The sequence below is a fragment of the Oncorhynchus mykiss genome, chromosome 6, assembly GCF_057628025.1.
Source record: "Oncorhynchus mykiss isolate SJ-2025 chromosome 6, ASM5762802v1, whole genome shotgun sequence".
In the NCBI taxonomy this organism is placed as follows: Eukaryota; Metazoa; Chordata; class Actinopteri; order Salmoniformes; family Salmonidae; genus Oncorhynchus; species Oncorhynchus mykiss.
The window spans coordinates 33,143,433-33,169,678 of NC_143027.1; the positions used below are offsets into that span (position 1 = coordinate 33,143,433).

Consider the following 26,246-nt stretch of genomic DNA (forward strand, 5'->3'; position numbering starts at 1 on the left):
GGGATTCATGAATCTGCACTCATACAGTTTATTCCAATGTTAGACTGCATGTGCAGGTAGTGCATGACACAATATTGATCATGCACTCAATGTGAAGGGTGTGAGCTTCTAGAACAAACAGAGGTCAGCCCTCCAGCCCAGGAAATGTACATACATTGCTCCATTCCCACACCAATTTGTATTCCTTATGCAGGACGAGCTTCAGTGAATGCTATATCACCCGTATAAGAGAAAGGTTTACCAGACTGTTGTGTATTTGACAGTGCTGAGTTCTCTTTCAGGTTCCTCAGCATCTGCTCCAGTTCCTGACCAGACTTTCTGCATTAATTCAGTACTTCTACATGGTTGTTTGGCAAGACAAGCATAGAGAAGCAGAGGTGGTATAAAGCAGAGACAGACTGGGATCAAGCCCAGGTTCCAGGGAGAAGTCACCAGATATTCACCATGGAGAAAAGGTCCTTGAAGGAGATACCGTCTCTGAAAGAGAGGATGGGGGCACAGCTGAAGGAACTAAACCTGAACCCTAAAACACTGAAAAACTCAAAAAAAGCAGTGAAGGGATTCACAGACTTTATACAGAACAAGGAGACGGAGGAGACAGACAACAGCTACGATAATAAAGAGATGTGTGAGTACCAGGTTTGTGTGTGTGTGTGCTTACACATGCGCGCGCGGGGGTGTGTGTGCGCGCTCATGTAAATGGCTGAGTGACTGGAAGCCCGTTTAGATTTTTAAAAAATGTTTTTATCAAAGTCATCTAACTTAAGTAAACACTGATGACTAAGGTGGTTGGTTAAGGTCCAATTTAAGAATTATAACCTGAGGAATCAGAGCCTGGCAATTGCCCAGTTTGACAGGATTGTAAAGTGTGTTCTTGTAATTATGGTATCACATGTTAAGCAACATTGGTGAATATTCATGCTAGCAAATTCTTCTACAGATCAAAGCAAGCAATGAATATCCTTATCCTCTTGATTATGAGGTTTGTTAGGCATGCCCTACAAGCTCTTTGCTCACTGGGTGTTCACATCCAGTCAAATCATTACCCATGACAGATGTATAGGCTCTACAAACACAGAGAAAGAGCTGTGTTTGTATAGGGCACACACACACACACACACATGACTAATTCCGCCCTGTTCAAACTATTCAAAGTAACTCCTATTTCACACGCTCTGAAGAAAAACATGCATATTGATGTGTTACTTATTGTGAAGCACCTTGTGTCTCTGTTGTGTGTTTGTAGTGTTGGCGCTAGAGAAGGAGTACATTGACGCAGCAAAAATAAATGATGTACAGACCATGAAGCTTCTGGGGAAGGCGGTCAATGTCGACGCAAAGAACTTGGTGAGTCAGTCCTCATATCCATGGAACACCGAAGGTCAAGTAGGGGGTGCTTATATTTGTCCTGTTTCACCCATGTACAAGTGTGTAGTATGAAATGGAAATTTGTTTTTTGCACATCCCACTCCACCTGAGACCCTCAGAGTGGGGTCCCGGCCAGGGATCAGCCATTAGGGACCTTGGAGCAATTAGGATTAAGTGCCTTACTCAAAGCAGATCAACAGATTTTTGCCGTAGTCAGCTCAGGGATTTGAACTAGCCACCTTTTTGTTACTGGCCCAACACTCTAACCGCTAAGCTACCTGCAGCTAGCCACACTGCAGTTAATATCACCATATATTCTGCTCTGTGTCACTTGTTCGATTAACTTGTCCCATGCATTGATCCTAGCATGATCGCACTGCCCTGCACTATGCAGTAGCTGGAAAAAACATAGAGGCCGTCCAAGTACTTCTACAGCGCAGAGCAAATCTCAATCAAGCGGACAAGGTAGGACGACACAACACTATTTCATTGTTAGTGATGGTGACATTTTAAGCTTGTCCTCTTCAACAAACAATCCGACAGTTGAAGAGATTGGCCATGGTTTGTGAAAATGAAACGGCTCAACTCCCTCTCTTTTTCTTTCCCTCGGTTTCTCTCTCCGCCTATTTCTTCCATTACTTACTCACATAGCATGGAGTGACAGCCATCCACCTGGCTGCCTGGTTTGGGAGTGTAACCATCCTGAAGTTGCTTGTGCAGGGTGGTGCTGACCCAAGTGTTCAGAATGCGGTAGGGAACCTCTGTTTAAAACGTTCTCTTTGCTATTCCAGAAGGCCTTGAGTGTGTCTCAGTTATGCCTTTCCTTGTGATGCTGGTCAGACCTAAGTTCTCTGACATCTCAGTCATCTGGGATGCCAATTACAATAATCAACCACCGAGCCAATTTCTACATAGCCATTGGAGAATCTAATATGTCAAATTGTCTTGAGGTGTCATGCATGGAGATGGTGACTTGTATTGTCTGTTCTCAGTTGGGACTGACCATTATGCACTGTGCTGCCATCAACAACCACACTGACATCGTGACGTTCATTATCTACGACTTGATGATGAAAGAACTGGACAAAGAGGACCTGGTAATCACATAGACATACAGTATCAGTAACCATTGCATCCATTTCAAATGTTGGTTGGGCTGCCTTTGTTCAGTAAGCTGACTCTTTTTCTTCCTCTCCTCTTCTCCCTCCTTCTCTTTCTCAGTCTGGACACAGGGTGTTTGCGTCGGCAGCAGAGCATGGCTCTGTTGAGATGCTGCAGATGTTGATGGAGGAGGCATACAATATGGCCACCATGGAGGAAGACCAGGTGTGTGTGTGTGTGTGTGTGTGTGTGTGTGTGTAGGAGGCTGTATGACTGTTCAACTGTTTCTCCATCTCACCTTCCTGTTTACTGTGTATCTCTCCTTTCCTCCCACCCTCCTGCTTTTCCTCTTTCTTTAATTGCTAGAATGGGGACACACCTCTGCACTTGGCTGCCAGCAATGGCCATTTGGATGCCGTCCAGCTACTGTTGAAGAGCTTTGATACTCGTGATGAAGTCAATAAGGTAGAGTCCCACTGGAAACATTGTCTGGAGCCGTTTGATTGCCAGCATGTGTGACTGTGTTTGCTCAATGCCTACACCATACAGTAGCTGCTTTAGGTCAATAGCTGATCAATGAGTGATGTATCTGGGGCAGCTTGGGGAGACGGCTCTGTACCTGGCTGCTGACGCTGCCCATGAGGACTGTGTCCAGGCTCTGTTGGAGGCAGGCTGTGACCCAAACATTGTCACCATGGTACGCCAGCAAACCATACCAACCACACACTCCAACCAGTCAGTATAATGGTCACCACTAGGCAAAGTTACTAAATCATTAAAGGAAGGATCCCTCCAGACCCAGTTTATTATACTATAGTACTTTACCACCCCCCTTAGGGCCAAAGCAGTGCTCTACACCCTGTCTCAGAGAAGGGTCACACGTCGTTGGTGAAACTCCTCATAGAGAACACGGCCCAGATGGACTTACAAAACCAGGTGAGAGTGAGCATAGAGGATTCGTACTAAGTCTTGGTCAAACATGAATGAAGCCAACATGTTACCCTAGTAATTACTCAGTAGTAAGTGACCTGACATCAGAGAGTTTCTATCTAATGGTCCATGTTTGTTGTGTCTCTGTTGGCAGCACCTCCAGGCTCCTCTCTACCTGGCAGTGAAGAACTGTCACATCCCTGTCATCCACACACTGCTGGAGGCTGGCTGCAACGTCAACATCACTGATCATGTATGTACAACGCATGTGCACTCAGTCCTAATGCTATTTTGAAATCATCAGTTGCATCCCAAATGGCACCCTATTCTCTGCCCCATGGGCTCTGGTCAAAGTAGTGCACTATGTAGGGAATAGGGCCCCTTTTGGGATGCAACTAATGATTTAGAGGCATTGTAATGGTTATGGGTTTGAGTTTGGTAACCTGACTCTAGATCTGTGGTTAAGGGCAACATGTACCTTTCGCTCCTGTCTGTCCTCCTTAGAGGTCCCAGACTGTCCTGCATGTAGCAGCAGAGCTGGCCAGAGTGGACATTGTTGACATGCTTCTGAAAGCTGGGATGGACCTGACCCTCCAGGACAAGGTAGAACATGGACAACCACAACTGTGATGTAAACCTGAATTTGACCCCTCTCCTTTTCACTGCAACTTCCCACTCAATGTTTTCTCCTTCGTTTTGAGCAGCAGGGTAAGACAGCACTGGCTGTGGCAGCCCGAGCAGACGAAGTCATCATCGTAGACATGATCATCAAGGCAGAGAGATATTTCACATGGAGGAGGGTAATAGAGAACCATAATGGAAATAAATAACTTAATTGTGTGTTTGTTTATTTTATACAATTGTGAAAGAATGCAGACATTGTACTGTTATGGGAGTCCTCCCTATTAGTGATATGGCTGTATGTGTTTTTAAATTATACAATTCTGTAAATTCAATCAATCAATGAGACTAATACGTTGCTATAGTCATCTGTTAATCCATGCACTGTAGTGGAGCTAGAAAGATTACATTCATCACAGATGATTAATTTCCTAACATCACAACTCCAGATGAATCCCTGTAATAACATTAATGCTGGCTGTGGGAAAAATGATTTGTGCTGAAATGCTCGACAACCAATTTCATTGTCAATTTTATAGTGTTTCTTCCAACCTTACCTGACACTCAAAACAAGTGGCTCTGGCATTCAATAGGCATGGGCCTGCGTGTGCTTGTCTGTGGACACCGTGCTCAGTGTGTGAAGCTTGTGTCCTTTCTCAGGTGACTTAATGTGATTACCCTTCCAGGCCAACACTGAGCTTAATGAGAACCTTCACAGCCAGTCTCCGCTGACGTTTAAATTAGACCATCGCGCGGAGAGCAAACATGTCCGCGGTACGGCCTGGCACCTGGCCTACCGCCTGCTGGAGCCGGGTGACTGGAAGAGGCTGGCGCTGCACTGGCACTTCACCGAGCAGCAGGTGGCTGCCATCGAGGAGCAGTGGACAGGTGACACAACCCAGTGGGGTAATCATTCACAGGAATATCAGAAAACGGCTCGTTGATTATAAATACAAAATGTAAAGGTCTGGCAAGAGGGATTCTAAAGTATTGTTCTGTAGTTACTTGGAATTGTGTCCCAGAACCAAGCCACTTAATAAGGAAAGGACACTAGCTTTATTTTGTTAATGTTTCCCTTATTTGACCAGGTAAGTGGACTGAGAACGCGTTCTCATTTAGTCTGTTCACTGCTTGTGTGTAGGGAAGCGGAGCTACCAGGACCATGGGAACAGGATGCTGTTGATCTGGCTCCATGGGTCAGAGCTGGCCCAGTTGAATCCAGCTAAAGAGCTGTACCAGGGCCTGCTTGCCATAGACAACAAGACCATAGCAGGTATAGTGTGTCCATGACCCTTACCTCATTCATGTTGAAGCCATAACAGAGAATTATAGATGGCTGTTTGGTTGTTTTGCAGATAAAATACGAATGGACACAGAGGACGGAGACATGAAGAAATGCATCCTTTCATAAAGGGCGTCGACATCTACAGACAGACGTTCAGTCAACCAGATTCTATATTTTCCCAAATGAGAGCATTTGTGCGGTTCTTTTTCAATGGATCCATAGTAGTACACATTTCCATGTACCGTCAGAAGTTTACATACACTTAGGTTGGAGTCATTCAAACTCGTTTTTCTGCCTCTCTACAAATTTCTTGTTAACAAACTATAGTTTTGGCAAGTCGGTTAGGACATCTACTTTGTGCATGACACAAGTCATTTTTTGACACAAGTAATTGTTTCCAGACAGATTATTTCACTGTGTCACAATTCCAGTGGGTCAGAAGTTTACATACACTAAGTTGACTGTGCCTTTAAACAGCTTGGATAATTCCAGAAAATGTCATGGCTTAGAAGCTTCTGATAGGCTAATTGACATCATTTGAGTCAATTGGAGGTGTACCTGTGGATGTATTTCAAGGCCTACCTTCAAACACAGTGCCTCTTTGCTTGACATCATGGGAAAATCCCAAGACCTCAGAAAAAAAATTGTAGACCTCAACAAGTCTGGTTCATCCTTGGGAGCAATTTTGAAATGCCTGAAGGTACCACGTTCATCTGTACAAACAATAGTACACAAGTATAAACACTATGGGACCACACAGCCGTCATACCGCTTAGGAAGGAGATGCGTTCTGTCTCCTAGAGACGAGGTTACTTTGGTGCGAAAAGTGCAAATCAATCCCAGAACAACAGCAAAGGACCTTGTGAAGATGCTGGAGGAAACAGGTACTAAAGTATCTATATCCACAGTAAAACGAGTCCTATATCGACATAACCTGAAAGGCCGCTCAGCAAGGAAGAAGCCACTGCTCCAAAACCGCCATAAAAAAGCCAGACTATGGTTTGCAATCGCACATGGGGACAAAGATCGTACTTTTTGGAGAAATGTCCTCTGGTCTGATGAAACAAAAATAGAACTGTTTGGCCATAATGACCATCGTTATGTTTGGAGGGAAAAGGGGGAGGGTTGCAAGCCGAAGAATACCATCCCAACCGTGAAGCACGGGGATGGCAGCATCATGTTGTGAGGGTGCTTTGCTGCAGGAGGGACTGGTGCACTTCACAAAATAGATGGCATCTTGAGGTAGGAAAAGTATGTGGATAAATTGAACATCCAGTCAGGAAGTTAAAGCAACATATCAAGACATCAGTCAGGAAGTTAAAGCTTGGTCGCAAATGTGTCTTCCAAATGGACAATGACCCCAAGCATACTTCCAAAGTTGTGGCAAAATGGCTTAAGGACAACAAATTCAAGGTATTGGAGTGGCCTTCACAAAGCCCTGACCTCAATCCTATAGACAATTTGTGGGCAGAACTGAAAAAGTGTAGGTGAGCAAGGAGACCTACAAACCTGACTCAGTTACACCAGCTCTGTCAGGAGGAATGGGACAAAATTCACAGTGGGTGCGTGTGGAAGGCTACATGAAATGTTTGACCCTAGTTAAACAATTTAAAGGCCATGCTACCAAATTCTAATTGAGTATGTACACTTCTGACCCACTGGGAATGTGATGAAAGAAATCAAAGCTGAAATAAATCACTCTTTACTGTTATTCTGACATTTCACATTCTTACAATAAAGTGGTGATCCTAACTGACCTAAGACAGGGAATTTCTACTAGGGTTAAATGTCAGGAATTGTGAAAAACTGAGTTCAAATGTATTTGGCTAAGGTGTATGTAAACTTCCGACTTCAACTTTACATCTAATTAGGGAATGGTTTATAATTCTGAGAATATTTGCAATTCATGTTTTATTCATGTTCAAGAATTTACCGTAAAAGTTTATAGTGCAGATTTTGACCAAAACATGAACATATGGCCTTGATACAGTCCTGAAAACTTGACCACAAGTGTTGTTCTCAACACATCATCAACGCAATATTATTTCAAATATGCGATTTCACACAACAGTCAAGAGACTGACTTTCCATCATTTAAAAACAACAAATAAAAAAACAGAAGAAAATACAAAAACAGTCATTCACAATAAGAAGTAAAACTAGTGAAAAAGTCATTATCCAAATGCTCTGAAAAGACAAGGCGGTTCCATCCATTCCACCATTCTACCTTCCATTCCAAGTGTTATCATGTTTATTGATTGCATTTGAAAAATTATTTTCTGTAATCCTAAACTTAGTTCTCACAGAAATGGTTCAGGTCCTTCATAGTTCTCTCATAGTAGTGAACGTGTGTGTGTGTGTGTGTGTGTGTGGTTACGTATGTGTAGAATATTTGGGAATATTCATTTGTGCACATGTATCACCATGACCAAGTCATGTACGGGAGTACTACTTGTATTTGCATATAACCATAGGTGATATTGTTGAGTGTGTGTGTGTTTACTCAACCACTTTGATAGAGTGTACGTGGTAGGCTGAGTGTGTTCTGGAGGAACTCTTGCTGCTGTAGGGGCCCTGGCCCTGCTGAGAGGAGGAGCGGGGGAACTTAGCTGCGGTGGCCTGACCCACCGTGAGCTATGAGAGAGAAAGAGAGCGTTAAGTGAGACAGGTTGAGGTCTGTTCAGCGAAGGTGAATGTTTCTACAGATCATAAATCAACTTGTCTGGTGATTTTGGTTCATCGTAAAATAGACATGCTTGGTGATGATGGTGTACCTGTGTGACGGGGTGATGGCGCTCCACGATGACAGAGCTCATTGGAGGAGCCACACCCATGACCTGGAGGTTGCTGGGAGCACGTACGGAGCTGGGAGCGCGGAGATCGGCGCGTGCCGTGATGCGAGCGGTCACGGTTTTGGAGGCTTTCTGTTGACCCGATGTGATCACCCGTGTACTGACCTGATACAAATGATGATCATTAAGGAACAGTCAACAAATATGCGTGACCTTTCACTTTTTGATAAATGGTGAGGAAAAGGTCACAGTAACCAGAGACAGTGGCTAACACCCTTTTCTCAAACACTTCCCATCATGGATTTCAGATTGGTTAAAACTCCCTCTAGCCAATGATTACACTAATCCAATGCAATGATTGTAGATCCATGACAGGAAGTGTGCAAGTGCACACTTTAGGAGTGGGGGTATAGAGTCGGGACATGGCCATAAGAAGCTCCCAGTGCCATAGACCATAATCAATGCTAGTACTAACTTGTCTGTGGGAGCTTGCAGTGCCCCCTGGCGGTAGGGTGCTGTGGACCACTGTGGTGGAGGGGAACAACTCAACTCTGGAAGCTGGGACATTGGAACCCACCTGACGGAGAGAGTGAGTGGGCAGACATTAAGAGTGCAGGTAGAAGCCCATACACAGGAAAGGAGATGAAGAAATTAGACAAACTGATGCCCTGTAAATATAACAGGCCTATCCAATGTATCACACAGAGGCCTGGTGTGTGTTTGAGGAGTCAGCAGTCATAAACCATTATCTCGAGACAGGCTGTGACTGTACATTGTGTAGTGGCAATTATAAAATACTTTTAGTGAGAAAATGTTAGTCTTGAGAAAGAATATATACAACTGCAGCAAATGATATGACAATATGATGTTTAATGATGGCGGAACCTGATCCATAGTAGTAGTGATTGCCATTGCATTTATGGACTGTAACCAGGGTGGGTGTGTGTGTGTGTGTCAGCATCTCACTGTCTCCTCTGCGTCACTCTGGGACGGTGGTACAGGGGGGTCAAAGTGGACCGGGCTGAACCGAGTGGAGGAGGCAGGCCTTTGCTGGAGATGGGCCAATGAGCCGGTGCCAGGATCATCCCGAGGGGGCGGAGCATCTATGGAGGGAAGACCAATGAGAGCAGTCATATAATCATCTGTACACAGGCTTAAGTCCTGAAGCCAGACCAGCTTCATGACTGGACATGTGAAAGCTGATAATCAAATAAGCCCAGTATAATCAAATGTGACCAACATAAATCACATTCTGTCATTTGCAGACACTGGCCCTGTCAATTATAAAACGAGACAAATTACTGTATGACATTCCAAATTATTCTGATGAGAATTTTTTTATTAGATTTACCCCCCCCCCCCCCAAAAGACAAAACTCAAATCAGACACAGATAAATGTGTGTTGAAACTAGAACCACTCTTTAAGTTTGAGCTGAATCTCTAAAATCTCAAGCATGTATTTGCGGATGACGACCGCCACACCAAGGTTACAACCTCCACAGAGCACCACGCCGTCAGCATTTCCAAAGACTTACCATCATCACGCAAGGAGCCAAAGTGTCACACTGCAGAAACAGTGTCTGTGTTTTAGGGTAACAGAGCCTAGGCAATAGACTAATAAACTGAATGCGTGACTTGATCGGATACAACTGGGGGAGGTGGTATAATATAGGGGTGGGCATTAGACATTTTTGGACTGTTCGAGTAAAATATATATTTTTACAACACAAGGCCTGCACTGTTTATATGCCAACAGTGCGCAACAATGCCTAATTAAATCATAACCATTACAGATCTAATATAAATATATTAGTACCAGTCAAAAGTTTGGACACACCTACTCATTCAAGGGTTTTTCTTTATTTTTACTATTTTCTACATTGTAGAATAATAGTGAAGACATCAAAACTATGACATAACACATATTGAATCGTGTAGAAACAAAGTGTTAAATCAAAATATTTTTTATTTGAGATTCTTTAAAGTAGCCACCCTTTGCCTTGATGACAGCTTTGCACACTCTTGGCATTCTCTCAACCAGCTTCATGATGTAGTCACCTGGAATGCATTTCAATTAACAGGTGTGCCTAACAGGTGTGGAATTTCTTTCCTTCTTAATACATTTGAGCCAATCAGTTAGATTGTGACAAGGTAGGGGGGGTATACAGAAGATAGCCCTATTTGGTAAAAGACCAAGTCCATATTATGTCAAGAACAGCTCAAATAAGCAAAGAGAAATGACAGTCCATCATTACTTTAAGACATGAAGGTCAGTCAATTCGCAAAAAAACATCAAGCGCTATGATGAAACTGGCTCTCATGAGTGCCGCCACAGTAAAGGAAGACCCAGAGTTACCTCTGCTGCAGAGGATCAGTTCATTAGAGTGACCAGCCTCAGAAAACAGCAGTTCAAATAAATGCTTCAAATAGTTCAAGTAATAGACACATGCGCATTTTGGTCTCAAAGATTGATCATTTGTAACGGGGCTCAATTTGGTGAATTGAAAGACGTGAAACATTTTTGGGGTGTCATCAACCAAAATCTGTTTTCTTTTCGATATGCAGATGTTCTATTTAGTTTATTACCATCTCCACATTGAACACTGTATGCTGATGAATTATGTCCCAGACATCTGTTTGATGAGTTGGCCCGAGGCTTAATGATTCTAATGAAAATACCCTCTTGGTCTTTATCAAATGAATGTTTTTGCATATTTTCAATGTGGAACCTGTCTATGTTTATGGAGGGGGGGGGGGGGGGTATAGCCTAGGCAGTTCGCAAAGTAGCCTCAGTGGAAAATAGACGGGACACAATTCTATTCATGGAATAATTCCAAAACTGCAGCTCGTTGTTGGAACACATATTTTCCTAATTCAATCAACCAGTCCATTTTTATTTGTGATAACATGTTGTCACTTGTCAAGGAATGTATCTTGTGTATCCCATCAGTTAGATATGTTTTTGTAATCATTTATTTCTGTAGGTCTAATGGGAGCTTGTGTGTGTGCACTCTGCACCTGTGTGTAGAGGGAGTGGTGGAATGCATTTGAGTGAATGAGACACAGAGGGGAAAGGGAACTTAGGGGAAAGGGAACTTAGGGAGAAGACTGATGCTCGGCTTGTTAAAAAAAAGAAAGAAATGCACATCTACAAATGGAACACTAGAATCCAAAACATTTGGGACAACATTTCACTTGCCCGTTCTGGCAGCCACAAAGCCCATTCCACTAAATAGTTTCACAGCACTTGAAAAGTTTTGACGTCCGTTCGAGTACTAGATTACTCATGCCCATTCCTAGTATAATATACTTCTTTTAACAATCTGTTCTATGAATTAAAGTGTCAGGGACAGAGGGGTTTCTTGACAGAGCCGTGTGTGTGTGTGCGGGTGTTACTAACCGTGCAGGTCGTGCTCCGCTCGTCCCTCCCCAGTGTGGAACATGCTGAGAGCCTCCATGTTGAGGGCACACACGCCCCTCATAAAGGCCTTCTTCATGGACTCCTCATAACGCTCCCTCTCGGAGTGCAGCCTCTGGATCTCAGCCTGGGCAGCATCCAGCGCTTCCACGTGCTACACAGAGGGAGAGGAAGGAGAGAGAAGAAAGAGGGGGGAAAGAGAGAGAGGGGGGAGAAGGAGAGAGATAGGGATTCATTAATTTAACTGTACTGTAATTAAAATGCAAAGGCCACATTGGGGAAAACATAAATAAGAGGACTGGCTCGATTGTAACTGAGGAATGAGGTTGAAGGGAAGCTTGTTTCACTTCCTTAACTCTGAACTGACCTCACCTACTCCATGCTGCAATTCCTCGCTCACGCTGTAATAACCATCTCTCTCCCTTCCTCTATCCCTCTCTCTCTCTCCCTCCCTATATCCCTCTCTAATAACCATCTCTCTCTCTCTCCCTCCCTCTATCCCTCTCTAATAACCATCTCTCTCTCTCCCTCCCTCTATCCCTCTCTCTCTCTCCCTCCCTCTATCCCTCTCTAATAACCATCTCTCTCTCCCTCCCTCTATCCCTCTCTAATAACTCTCTCCCTCTCCCAGGCTGTTCTGTTCTAGCTCTACTCTTTCTCTGCCCATCTACAGTACTGCCATTCCTCTCATCCACTCTGAAACCCTTCTCTTTACCCCCCCTCACTTTTTGCTAGGCCTACAAGCCTTTAGTACACTGTCTCAACACCATAGGAGGTTGGTGGCACCTTAATTGGGGAGGACGGGCTCGTGGTAATGGGTGGAATGGTATCAAATACATCAAAACACTTGGGTTTCCATGTGTTTGACGACATTCAATTCGCTCCGTTGCAGTCCTTATTATAAGCCGTCCTCCCCTCAGCAGCCTCCACTGCTCCACGCGTCTATGGAACGGTCGATATTCCTCCATCCCTCTCTCTCTCTCCCTCCCTCCCTAATAACCATCTCTCTCTCCCTCCCTCCCTCCCTCTCTCGCTCTCTGTGTGTGCTAGGCCCACTTCCTGCTCTTGCTCCTCTCTTTCCCTGGGCTCTAACTGCAGCCTCCATCAACTAGGCTCACTCACTACTATAGTGCAGCAATTATACATGACCATTATTCGAATCTCTTCACATAGCCCGACTTACAGAAAAACCTTCAAAAAGGTATATTTGCCATGTAAATAGCTGAAAGGTGCCAGGCCTGCAGAACTATGCAGTATGGTGAATGACACTATTTCTGTAAGACAATGTTTACTCAGTTTCTCAGTTGTGTAGTTAGCTTCTGTTCTGTGCTCATGTGAAACGGTCTTCTTCTTTTAGGACAGGACACCATTTCAGAGTGCTGGAACCAGAGATCATATGTAATTCTATGGTTGGAACTCTATAGGCCTACTCTATGTAGCAACCTCTGTGTGCGGGTGTGTGTGTAGCTCCTCCCTACCTCTGCCATCTTGTCCTCATAGCCAGCTGACAGGCGCACACAGACCTCCTCTGCCCGGGCGCGGCAAGCCTTCTCCACCTTCTCCTTCCAGCTCCCCTCGACCAGGTTGTGCCAGCCTGCCCACACCTTCCTCTTCAGCTGCAGACGGTAGTGCTGCTCTGCCAGCCGGGCACTGTGGGCCTGGGGAGAGGGAGGGGAAGGGACACGGGGGGACAGGGGGAGGAACGTTTAGGAAGACTCTGCTACACACAGGAATCAAACCGACACTTCAGATATCCAGTGAAAAACAAGGTATTAAATACTGTCACATGGATGCAAATATCACTTATTTAATCCATGAATATCAGGCACCGGACCAATAATACTACATGTAATAAAAAAATCACAAGTGGAAAATCTAAGTGTGAAAACGTAATGTATGCATGTTCAATGTGATGTGACATGGTAATGCATGTGTCGGTTAATCATGCAGAGATTCAGGATTTGCATAACCCTGCTGGAGTACTGTCAGCACTTAAAATGTACACTTCACCAAGGATGTTATGACATTCATTTCACAGAATAGACATGTGCAACTCATTCCGTGGTTAAAGGAGTGAACTGTCATTTAAAAAACAGACATTAAGATGCAGTGAGCCGTATACGTGTGTCCCGTACCCACTGTTCCCCATCTCAACCACACCCTAGCCCTCTGAGGGAGACCCCTCTCCCCCCGGTCTCTCACCTGCTCCCTGGCTTCGCTGTGCTGCAGTCTCCAGTGGGTGAAGGTCCTCATCAGCTCCAGCCTCTCCCTCTGTCTGTCCACAGCCTGGCTCAGGTTCACTATCACCTACAAGAAAAACAATACAAGTCACACACACGATGCCTCACACACTCAATTCATCATAACACACCAACACTGTTGAAGAGAACTGTATGCCTTGTCTTTACATAGGTAAGACCCTACCAGTAGCGGGTGTGGGGTGCGGAGGTGTGTGTGGTATGATATGTGTAGACTGCGTACCTCGTCCTTCCTCTGGTTGGAGGTCTCGTAGGTGTGGAGCAGTTCCTTCAGGCTGTCCATCTCTGCAGTGAGGCCTGCTATACAGGCAGCATGCTTCTCCCTCTCCTTCCTCACCTCCAGCTTGTGCTGCTCCATGAAGGCCAGCTTCCACTTCCTCAGCTCCATCAGCACGTTGGCCTGGGGTGGAGAGACAGGGATGGAATGGTTTAACAAAGAAACAGCCCACTTCAACGGCACAATAGAGATACGGAATCACAAATGACAAATCAAGAATCAGATGATCATTTAGGAAACACGTCGCTGAAAGCGAAATGTGATAAGCGCTGTAGATGCGGTAACGAGGTCAATGGAACGCAGACCCGTGGGGGATAGAAGAGGGACGCCAGATTGGCGCACATTTAACAAATCTGAGTGGATATTGGTCAAATCCGTCATGATTGATGCATCGTAACAGGCTGTTACGTGTGTGTGGTTACTAAAGTCAGATTTGGATTTATTTGGCTGTTTTCGACTGCGTAACATTTAGAAGTAGTCCCTTTTCAGGTTTAGAAATGACTGCTAAATGCTTACTCCTGTTCGTATAAGCAGGTAGCATAGCTAGAATAGAGAAATCGGTGGTGGTAGTCAAGTGTTTTTAAACTGCAATGCAGTTGATTGGTGACGATGACATGAACATATTATTGGGTTTGACATCCATACAAGCATTATACTCTGATTTCTACCTCAACAGAGTGTGAAATACACATATAAACAACAGCCTAAATGTACGCCAATTTTGCTGGGGTGCAATGAGGAGATTCGGGATCTTCCCCTCCCCATGCGTTTCCATTGTTTGGTCGAGTACCCCTGGCCTCTTTACCGCATCTATCAGGTCAACAGAACATAACCCAAGAACACAGCCTCATAAGGATCTATTCTCGCCAAGCTAAAACAAAATCGCCAGACATTGAATAGACAGACAATAAAGAGGCAGGGCAAGCTAACCTTGAGCTTGTCGCTCCAGGTGTCCAGGAGGTTCTCCATCTTGTTCAGGTTCTCGTCAGAGACAAACATCTCTGTCACCACGGTGACCAGGGGGTCTGGACTGCCGTGTCTGGAGCTCTCCGACGGCGTCGGCAGTCTGTCTGAGTGAGCGTCTGAGACAACAGATGACCTGCCAGCCATCTCTTCATTACCTGGAGGTCAAGAGACTGGGTTGATTTTCTGCACTCAAACGTGATAAAGAACCACAGTGGTCCCAAAGAATGTTTGATGCTCTGGGAGCATCAAAATAGTATACTATAATTATATATATATATATCCCATGCCTGTTCAGTCTCATGGTCTTTGTAATAATGCTTTTTATTGGACTATAGTTATAAAGCATGTATTGGCTGTGTGTATTTACCCTCAAAGGTGTGTGAGTGTGCCCTGGGCTCCACCATAAAAGGGGAGGCCCGTGCTGACCTCACTCCCCTGCTAGAGCGTCTCCCATCTTCAGCTTCAGAAACTGAGCCTGAGAGGCAGAGAGAGCCGGAGAGAGAAACAGTGATAGAGAAACAGAGAGTGCGTGTGATGGTAAGAATACTAAGTAAGAAAACTCTGGCTCTTCATCCAGGAATGCATTTATGGCAATATCTTAATTAAACCCTGCAGTGAGAAGAAAAACAGTCTGTACTCTAAAGAGCAGTTTGGGCAGGATGCCAGCATATCATTACCAATCAGGCGCACAAAATCCTGCCTGCTTTTTACATCCCAGTACACTACTCCATGACAGTTTAAGCTCTACAACTGAGAATGCCGTGGTCTGGAGAAAAGACTGATAGACTGGGTGTAAGCTGCGTGTAAGCTTGCTTGTGGCAGGGAACAGAGAATGATTGGCTCTTCTGCTATTAAATAGAGTAGCTCAGACACCTACACTCCTGTAATGTACGGTCTGATATCATTCTCAGTTATATGATTAACTAGTAGTGTCAATGCCTTTCAGTCTGTGTTTTGGGACAGGTCTTGGCTATCATCAAGCAGTTAATCTCTCCATGTCAAGTGTTTCGGTACTTGTGAAATACACATGGAACATTCAACAGCTTGTTGGGCTTGGTGCAATCCAGTCTGTGTGTGCCCGGGTTAAAAGACACCGACAGAGAGAGAAGCATTTCTTAACAGAAAGACCCAAAGCAGGAGAGAAGCCAAATCCTTTACGACAGTGGATCATTTGAAGGGAGCAATGTGGAGGGCCTCAAGCTGTGTGTCTGTCAGAACGGCTTAGTGTAACAAGTGTGTGGGTGAGCAGCGGCCCACTGTACCTGCTGAGCGATGGGACCTCGCGTCATCATTTCCACGGGAACTCCGTCCATCCGCAGACAGTTGTGAGGCACTCAGAAGCTGCAGTTGAGCGGCGGGCTGCGGGTCATACTTAGGAGTGACCACTGCGTAGCGGAGAAGTTCTTCATATTCATCCTGTCAATCATATGAGAAGAGACATGGAAACGGGGCGGCAGGTAGCCTAGTGGTTAGAGCGTTGGGCCCGTAACCAAAAGGTTGCTGGATCGAATCCCCGAGCTGACAAGGTATAAAACATATGTTGTTCTGCCCCTGAACAAGGCAGTTAACCCAGGGGATGCATCATTGTAAATAAGAATTTGTTCTTAACTGACTTCCCTGTTTTTTAAAAAAAAGGCAAAAACCCTGTGCTACACGAGTACACGACATCACAAGGCTGCTTCCGACATTTCTACGACAAATGCTGGGAGCTGACACTGTCGTAGCCCATGTGGGGTCAAACGACGTCAGGAGGGCTAGTTCGGAACATTTGAAAATGGATTTTAAAAAACTGATTTTAGTATTAAAAGACTCCAAAAAGAGGTCAATCATTTCAGGTCCAGTATCATTGTTGGGCCGCAGGTGTGAAAGATTCAGCAGACTGCTGGCATTACACATCTGCCTAAAAGACTACTGTAGCTCTGCTGGAGTCACTTGTATAGATAACTTTGATACCTTCTGGAAATAGAAGATACTCTACAGAAATGATGGAGTTCATCCAAATCATCTTGGCTCCTGTCCATGCATTTCAAGGCTGCGTTGAAACAATGACTGTTCAATGATCCAAGACCAGCTCAGTTAATCCCTACCATTGAGACAATGAGTTGTCATAATGCTGCATCAAATGTACATGATCCTAGGGGCATTGGCAAACACAATGTAAGTACCTTCATTTATGTGCCCTTAATTGCACCGAATACTTCTGTTTATCCTACAGCTATTGTAAGCAGTAATCATGGGCCTATGAACCAGAGTTACATTGTTAGCACTGAGGCAGTGTGCCCTAGTAGGAAGACCACATTGTGCAGGTCACCCTGCACTATCAGCTCCAATATAAATAACATGAGTGAGTCTACTTCTGATAAGCTTCCCAGTAAAGCATTAAAAACAATCAAGCAACCCAGAAAAGCGCTAACAATAGCTCATATTAACATATGCAGCCTGAGAAACAAGGTCCATGAAGTCAATAACTTGCTTGTAAGAGATGACATTAATATTCTGAATATCTCTAAAACTCACTTAGATTATATCTTTGATGATACAGTGGTAGCAATACATCGTTATAACATCTACCGAAAAGACAGAAATGCCAACGGGGGGCGGTGTTGCGGTCTATATTCAGAACCACATTCCTATAAAGCTTAGAGACGATCCAATGTTAAAGTACTGTTGAAGTAATAGGTTAATATGCCTCACCTAAAGCCCATTCTTGTGGGAAGCAGCTATAGCCCACCAAGTGCTAACAGTCAGTACCTGGATAATATGTATGAAATGCTTGATAATGTACGTGATATCAACAGAGAAGTATATTTTCTGGGTGATTTAAATATTTACTGGCTATCATCAAGCTGCCCACTCAAGAAAAAACTGCGAACTGTAACCAGTGCCTACAACCTGGTTCAGGTTGTCAGTCAACCTACCAGGGTAGTTACAAACAGCACAGCAATTAAATCACCAACATGTATTGATCACATGTTTACTAATGCTGCAGAAATTTGCTTAAGCAGTATCCAAATCCATAGGATGCAGTGATCACAATATAGTAGCCATATCTAGGAAAACCAAAGTTCCAAAGGCTGGGCCTAATATAGTGTATAAGAGGTCATACAATACGTTTTGTAGTGATTCATGTGTTGATGATGTAAAGAATATTTGCTGGTCTATGGTGTGTAATGAGGAGCAACCAGACGCTGCACTTGACACATTAATGAAATTGCTCATTCCAGTTACTAACAAGCACGCACCCATTGGGAAATTCACTGTAAAAACTGTTAAATCCCCTTGGATTAATGAGGAATTTAAAAACTTTATGATTGAGAGGGATGAGGCAAAAGGTATGGAAAATAAGTCTGGCAGCGCAACTGATTGGAAAATGTATTGCAAATGAAGAAATCATGTGACTAAACTAAAAAATAATAAAAATAAACTATACTACGAAACAAAGACAAATTAGATAAATGATAGTAAAAAGTTTTGGGGCACATTAAATTATGGGAAAGAAAGCCAACTCGACTCCATCATTCATTGAATGAGATGGCTCATTCATCACAAAGCCCACTGATATTTCCAACTACTTTAATTACTTTTTCATTGGCAAGATAAGCAAACTTAAGAATGACATGCCAGTAACAAACGCTGACACTACACATCCAAGTATATCGGACCAAATTTTGAAATCCGTAAAGCCAGTGTGGAAAAAGGTGAAAAATGTTTTGTTGTCTATCAACAATGACAAGCCACCAGGGTCTGACAATTTGGATGGAAAATTACTGACGATAATAGCAGACGATATTGCCACATCTTCAATTTAAGCCTACTAGAAAGTGTGTGCCCTCAGGCCTGGAGGAAAGCCAAGTATTTCCGCTACCCAAGAATAGTAAAGCCCCCTTTACTGGCTCAAATAGCCGACCAATCAGCCTGTTACTAACCCCTAGTAAACTTCTGGGAAAAATGGTGTTTGACCAGATACAAAGCCATTTCCCAGTAAACAAATTGATAACAGACTTTCAGCACGCTTATAGGGAAGGACACTCAACAAGCACGGCACTTACACAAATTACTGATGATTGGCTGAGAGAAATGTATGATAAAATGATTGTGGGGGCTGTCTTGTTAGACTTCAGTGCAGCTTTTGACATTACCGATCATAGTCTGCTGCTGGAAAAACGTATATGTTATGGCTTTACACCCCGTGCTATAATGTGGATAAAGAGATACTTGTCTAACAGAACACAGAGGGTGTTCTTTAATGGAAACCTCTCAAACATAATCCAGGTAGAATCAGGAATTCCCCAGGGTAGCTGTTTAAGCCCCTTGCTTTTTACATTTTTTACTAACGACATGCCACTGACTTTGAGTAAAGCCAAAGTGCCTATGTATGCGGATGACTCAACACTATACATGTCAGCTACTACAGCGACTGAAATGACTGCAACACTTAAAGAGCTGCCGTTAGTTTCAGAGTGGGTGGCAAGGAATAAGTTAGCCCTAAATATTTCTAAAACCAAAAGCATTGTATTTGGGACAAAACATTCACTAAACCTCAACTTAATATTGTATTAAATCATGTGGAAATTGTGCAAGTTGAGATGACATAACTGCTTGGAGTAACCCTGGATTGTAAACTGTCATGGTCAAAACATATTGATACAAAAGTATGTATATGTCCATAGTAAAGCGCTGCTCTGTCTTCTTAACAACACTATCAACGAGGCAGGTCCTACAGGCCCTAGTTTTGTCATACCTTGACTACTGTTCAGTCGTGTGGTCAGGTGCCACAAAAATTGGCTCAGAACAGGGCAGCACAACTGGCCCTTGGATGTACACAGAGAGCTAATATTAATAATATGCATGTCAATCTCTCCTGGCTCAAAGTGGAGAGATTGACTTCATCACTACTTGTATTTATGAGATGTATTGACATGTTGAATGCCACTGAACTGTCTGCCTAAACTACTGGCACACAGCTCAGACACCCATGCATACCCCACAAGACATGCCACAAGAGGTCTCTTTACAGTCGGCAAGTCCAGAACAGACTATGGGAGGTGCACACAGTACTACATAGAGCCATGACTACATGGAACTCTATTCAACATCAAGTAACTGATGCAAGCAGTAAAATTAAAAACACTATATGGAACAGCAGGGATTCTGAAGCAACACAAGCATAGGCACAGACACATGCATTCACACATACACACGATAACATAGGAGTAGGAGTAGGGGCTCGAGGGCACACAGTGTGTTGTGAAATCTGTGAGTGTATTGTAATGTTTTTAAAATTGTATAAACTGTATATAAACTGTATAAATTGTATAAACTGCCTTAATTTTGCTGGACCCCAGGAAGAGTAGCTGCTATGGGGATCCATAATAAATGGCTAAACCCCACATATTTCTACAATTTCTTCTTAAAATCTGATTTTGAACCAAACCTTAACCCTTACCGTAACCACACTGCTTACTTTATGTCTAACCATAACCTTAAATTAAGACCAAAAAGCTCATTTTAGTTTGCATGGATTTTTACGATATTGACTTGGTGGCTGTGGTAACTTCAATTGCAACCTCATCAAAACAGTCGACTGATGAGTTTTAAAACATGAAGAATTGCATTTCTCTTCATGAACACATCTCCATAAATCTGTAAAAGTAAGTGCTTTGTTACCTGCAGCTCAGAGGAGACCGAGCTGCCCTGATCTGAGTCTCCTGGCAGAACTGGACTGCTCGGATCCCCTTCATCTGAGGACATCTGAGGAAAGATACATGAAAATGCAACTGGTTGTTTTAACAGGAAAGGCACTTGGAATGGTCATCTGCTGATGAAGTCAGATAGCATGATGACAAATACTACATAGCTCATTGAGATGTAAACCAACTACATAACTACTGTACTATATTCAAAGATTCAGCCTAGAAGAAGGACCAACATAAAGGTAACTAAGGTTAGGGTAGTCTCGCGAGGACAGACTACAAAATCTCGTTTGGGGCTTCGGAATCCTTGTCGGGAAGTCCCTACCCGTTGAAATTTAAATGCTTACAGTACGGTTTATGGTTAGGCAGCGTTTCCCAAACTCCTGGGGCACGTTTTGGTTTTTGCCCTAGCACTACGTCCGTGCTATCCTTGGGACGGCTCTAACGTTACCAAATTGAAATAGACATTTTAAACGGTTAGGTAAGGTTTACTGTAGGGACGTCCCTAGGATCCCGGATAGCACAGACCATGTACATTTTGATCAACATCATTTAGGCTAGCTAGCTGGCGTTAATTTAGCTAACGTTAACCCGTATCAGTTCGTTAAATTAGCTAGCGTAGTAAACATAGCTAGCTAACAGTAGCAATAGCAAACTAGCGCTTCCACACACACACGATGCAGCCTTGGAACGAATTTGTCCAATTTTGTCTTATATCACGTCCACATGTGCAAAAGTGTTACCTTGGTGCTTTGGAGTATATCGAACTGCCTTCGTCTTGCGTTTGTTTTGTGTTATCAACTTGTTGATCTTGACAGTTTCAAATCGCTAGGTTTGTGTTTCAAACTGGCTAATTTTACAACAATGCGGGATTAGATTGGTTACTGTGTCGAAGGTCCCTACTAAACGACTTTTGATTGGGCAGCGCGTTTCTCTGGTAACCGTAAACGGAAACAACGTTGAACTCGGTGTCGTCTAAAATGATGGTCATGTACTTTTGCGTGTCATGTTGTAACAATTGGATTTAACTAGATAACTAAATAGCTAGTTGTAGTAGCGCCATACGTTTACAATACTAGCTAGCTGTATCGAGACAGACTATTTGATGACAATATGGAGTAAAATCCATTATCTGCCTAAATGAATCAGTGAGATCTGGAGCCATGCTTGCTAGCTGCTGGTATTATACGCTGATCAGAGGTAGGCTATTGTAATATTTAACTCCAGCTAGTAAACAACTTGTACTGTAACGTTAGCTGCGTTGCCAGTTGAAATTGATCTGTCAATGCTCCTTTCTCATTTGTCATTAAGCAGGGCAAAACACCTTGTGTGTGTCCATTCTTCTTTTATAGCACATGGCAGTGGTGGCAGCAGCACTAGCTGGTTTAGTAGCCTGCAGACCATTGCCTTGGTTAATTCATGAATTAAAACAATCAGTCCCACTTACCTGTCTGAAGTAGGTATATGTCTTTGGTGAATACCACCACCCTGAGAACCTGCCTGTTGACATTGTTGTGCCTGTCAGTTGGGAAACTACTGACACATAGCTAGGTTCACCTGTACAAACGAAGACAGAAACGCCTTTGAGGTCATAAACCTCATGCTTAATAGCATTAAGCCCCATATGTTGCAGTGGCCTGGCAGACTGGAATGGAGGCGGGACAGACTCAAGACAGCAGAGACATATGGTCCCTCTTGGCCATGGCAGAAATGTCTGTTACTCTTGGACTAGGACCTCCTTACCACCTGGATGTGCAGTGAGAAGGCTGCTATGGCACTGTCATACACAATGCTAGCAGCATTGTTATGATACTTGTGGCATTTCTTTGAATTAGATGCATGAGGGAAAACACTGTAATGCCATGTGTGTCGGTGTCATTGAGATTAACCTGACAAAGTATCTGGGCTATTCTGCCAAGGAGGAACAGTATTCCAAAAGGGTGCTTGACAACTGATCCCCTAAGTGGCAAAGCATAGGTTACTCTGGCTGAGGAGGAAGTGTGTATTTCAGGTCACTATAACATATGGTCCAGAAAACAAGTCGATAAGACATGATAAAGTATGCAATGAAACCACATAGATCAGTTTTCAATTAATAGTTTGCCAACAGTTAATCAAATGGCTACATGGACTATTTGCATTGACCCCCCCCCCCCCCCCCCCCCTTTTTCTCTCTTGCGCTGGCTCTATGCATACTGGACACACACCTGCATATTGACACCACACACACTCACACAACCTCAGATTGAGGGGTTGGGTTAAATGTGGAAGACACATTTCGATTGAATGCATTCAGTTGTGTAACTGACTAGGCATCCCCTTTTCACACTCTTCACATACGCTGCTGCTACTCTGTTTATGATCTATCTTGATTGTCTATTTACTTTTACCCCTGCCTACATGTACATATTAACTCAATTACCTTAACTACCTTATATCCCTGCACATTGACTCGGTATCGGAACTCCTTGTACATAGCCTCATTATTGTTATATGTTTGTGTTACTATTTCCTTTTTTTTATTGAGCAAATTTTTCTTCATTTTTAAGTCTGCATTGTTGGGAAAGGGTTTGTAAGTAAGCACTTTACGGTAAAGTCTACACCTGTTGCATTCGGCGCAAATACGATTTAATTTAATTTCATTATTTAGCATTTTGTTCTGATGATTGACAGAATTCAGTAGCTTCACAGAGATGACCTATTTCCATTTTTACAGATGTCTCTTTGAAGATGATTTTGTCACCAGATCTTTCTGTAGCAGCTTCCCTGCCCTTTATGATGGTATTAGTGAGCAGCTGCTAATTTGGTATGCTTTTCTGCAGTGGTAAGATATAACAGAACAAGGCATGGGTACATGATAAAATAATCCTTACATTGTGTGTGTGACAGGAATGAACTAAAGAAAATAAACCGTCACAAGAGACACAATGTTACAATGACAAGTGAAATGAAGCCGGAAATGCACCTCCACCCCCAATCCGAGACTGTATATACCCTGTTTCCAACAGACGATGTGGTTCAGGGATTGGACTACAGCCGCACTAAGACACTCAAGTCATCATCTGATACTAGTAAGCAAGTGTGTGTGGGTGGGTCAAACAATATCACTATTATTCACTGTTCCTATGGTACACATTCATTTCTACACATGGAATAGCTGATATATTGTCCCTTCTAGAAATCAATGGTAATTGCTGTGTTTTGATCCTTACAGGCATACAAGAGAAAGAGTTGGCGCAGAAGATAATGCTTACCACAGGCAGTGCAGTGCCCTTTCTCAAAACACTCATTCTTGTAGTGGAAAGAGGTTATAAACTACAGTTGATAGGGGTGAGATTAAACTGTGTATTACTGTGTATTACTAGATCCCATTTGTAAATGCCACCTTTGTTTGAGATAGAGGAAATGCACCTGGGCCTGTGTTGAAATGGGATGCAGCTCACATCCTCTTCTAGCCTGTAAGAGGTTCAATCTGTTCCAGGACAATAATCACAATCCATTTGACTTTCCTCCCCCTGGTATTTTAGCTCAGGTACGTGAGACTATTCAGGACCTTGAAATAGTAGACAGTAGAGAAATTAGAGAATAATGTCCGGGGCTAAAACTGATTGAAAAAAGTATTATTCAGGTTTTGGCTGACGTTTGATTGTTTAATTCTGTACGTTGACAAAAAAAACATCCTTTGTTTAAGCATTAGGCAGATAAAATCATCCATGTGGATAGAATGAGCTGGAGAAGACTTCTCAGAACAGAGTGCCATAGAGAAGATGGCCTATGCTCCCAAATGAGCGATGGGTCAAAGTAAGTAAGTACGTTTGTTTATACCTTTCGCCTACCTGATGCATGTACAATGTAGGTCCTATAATTACATTTGTTATACTACTGTAATAAACTGTAAAGTAACTTAACTTTCTACAAAATTGCTGCTGCTGCCTACAATCGATTTTCTGCAGACTCCTGACAACAACTACAATGTGCTATCTTCAATCATAATGATATCAACCGATTTTCTGCTCAAATCCGACAGTGATGATCTCTCATACAAGACAATGGTGATAATTGTCAGGGGGGCGCTTTTCTTAGCTGCCTGCTGTTTTCAGATTAGTTTTGATTACCTGTTGGCGACATTGGACATCCCCCTCAGGCTAAAGTCATCTATCACATCACGACAGCAATAACACCAGTGTCCTTTTGCATTCATGATGCTCCTTTCCCATACAATCACTGGGGTTGGCTTCTTGGTCTTGTGCCTGTAAATATGGAAACGCTGTCTCCGTTCATATAATGTAAGTATACACTCCCTGGCAATTGTGTAAGAGAGGGATAAAGGTCAGCTGACCAATAACAAAGGTAGGAGAGGGGGGGGGGGCTAAGTCAGTTACCTCTCCCACTAGGCAAAAACTATTATCATCAATGTCTAAATCGCTGTCTGGACAAAGATAAGGCACTTTATGACTAGACTCTTGCACAAGTCCACCCCCACTATAACTGTTGATTTGCAGATAATGGCTGCTAATGTGCAGCTCTGTACCTACGTGTATGGGCATGTTTTGCCAAAGTAGGATTCTTTGAAATATGAATAAATATGTGATAAGATGGTGTGTGTGTGTGCATGTGGCCAATGGCCATGTGCGTCAGAGCGTGTGTGTGTGTGAGGATCATTCTGCTCTCCCGTACATTAAGCTAAGTGCTCCTTGGCTCTCCAGCAGTAGTAAATGAAGTCTTATGGCCTGAAGAGGTTTTGTCTTCCAGCTCTGAATGAAAAGCAGAGACTGTCCCCAGCCTCAGGTCACCGCTCCTGTGAATCATCAAAATCAGAGGACAAAGAGAGAAGCCTCTCTTTTGTGTGTTAGGGAGTGTGTCCGTGCCAGTATGTATGCATCTGTGTGTGAGTCTTTTCTGTGATGGTATTTAATGCATGTACAGTATATAGCCTGTGCCAGCTCTCTACATTTCTTGTCATTACAACAATAACAAAAGAAGAAAATAAATCAACATAATACCACCAGTCCCTGGCAGTATCACCATTCCATTGCTACCATCTAGACCTCTGCATTTATCTCAAATTGCTGGAACCCATTTTAAATGCAACTCCTTTGATAATCATATCTTACAGTGGCTTAAATATCATATACAACAAGAGGTAAACCCCACAGATGAATATAAAATGGGATGTTTTGTGCAGATAATCATCTCTCTGCAGTGGATCTTGTTCCTCTGTGGTACTGTTGCAACGGTTTGCGGTCTTTAAGGATGTGACTACTGTATGGCTGAGTGTCCTGTCCTGCATCAGTCCCTCACTTTACTCTCTGACCATCTCTCTCTACAGCTTGTGGATTTGAGAAGCGCTAGGATTTGACATAACAAGCCCAGCACTCACTGTCTCACACTTCATCTGAAGAGCCTACTTATCTCTGGTTATGTAATTATATAACATTATTATATAATCGTTGTGTGATATTCTGTCATATGTAAGAATTAGAATATGTGTGTACTGTATTGTGTGTATAGAAATGAATAAAATAAACTCTTAGCTA

General features: G+C 43.3%; 2 protein-coding genes and 1 long non-coding RNA gene across 5 annotated transcripts; 2 read left to right on the top strand and 1 right to left on the bottom strand.

Annotated features, from left to right (window-relative positions):
• On the top strand, positions 1 to 7,439 carry LOC110525791 (uncharacterized). The gene is made up of 15 exons (XM_021606222.3): positions 1 to 628; positions 1,247 to 1,347; positions 1,735 to 1,833; positions 2,020 to 2,118; positions 2,361 to 2,465; positions 2,590 to 2,694; positions 2,836 to 2,934; positions 3,068 to 3,166; positions 3,307 to 3,405; positions 3,554 to 3,652; positions 3,904 to 4,002; positions 4,104 to 4,199; positions 4,707 to 4,908; positions 5,162 to 5,293; positions 5,376 to 7,439. Exons 1-15 carry the CDS (start codon positions 445 to 447, stop codon positions 5,429 to 5,431), a joined length of 1,674 nt encoding a protein of 557 aa, XP_021461897.2. The 5' UTR covers positions 1 to 444; the 3' UTR covers positions 5,432 to 7,439.
• Positions 7,200 to 22,325, bottom strand: poc5 (POC5 centriolar protein homolog (Chlamydomonas)). 2 transcript variants are annotated; one of them, XM_021606223.3, is made up of 13 exons: positions 22,157 to 22,325; positions 20,684 to 20,767; positions 16,279 to 16,432; positions 15,384 to 15,491; positions 14,981 to 15,171; positions 13,997 to 14,173; positions 13,718 to 13,822; positions 12,994 to 13,173; positions 11,498 to 11,669; positions 9,064 to 9,200; positions 8,573 to 8,674; positions 8,080 to 8,262; positions 7,200 to 7,939 (listed from the first exon to the last, which is right to left on the bottom strand). In XM_021606223.3, the coding sequence occupies exons 1-13, from the start codon at positions 22,217 to 22,219 to the stop codon at positions 7,805 to 7,807; spliced, it is 1,791 nt and encodes a 596-aa protein (XP_021461898.3). In that variant the 5' UTR covers positions 22,220 to 22,325; the 3' UTR covers positions 7,200 to 7,804. The 2 variants fall into 2 exon arrangements, with proteins under 2 accessions (XP_021461898.3, XP_021461899.3); XM_021606224.3 differs by lacking the exon at positions 22,157 to 22,325 and adding an exon at positions 21,453 to 21,679.
• LOC110525793 (uncharacterized) lies at positions 21,638 to 26,246 on the top strand. Of its 2 annotated transcripts, none has more exons than XR_002473827.3 (5): positions 21,638 to 21,909; positions 23,599 to 23,780; positions 23,924 to 24,039; positions 24,407 to 24,514; positions 26,039 to 26,246. It is a non-coding gene; the product is annotated as an uncharacterized LOC110525793 (long non-coding RNA). The 2 variants fall into 2 exon arrangements; XR_005052071.2 differs by lacking the exon at positions 21,638 to 21,909 and adding an exon at positions 23,426 to 23,515.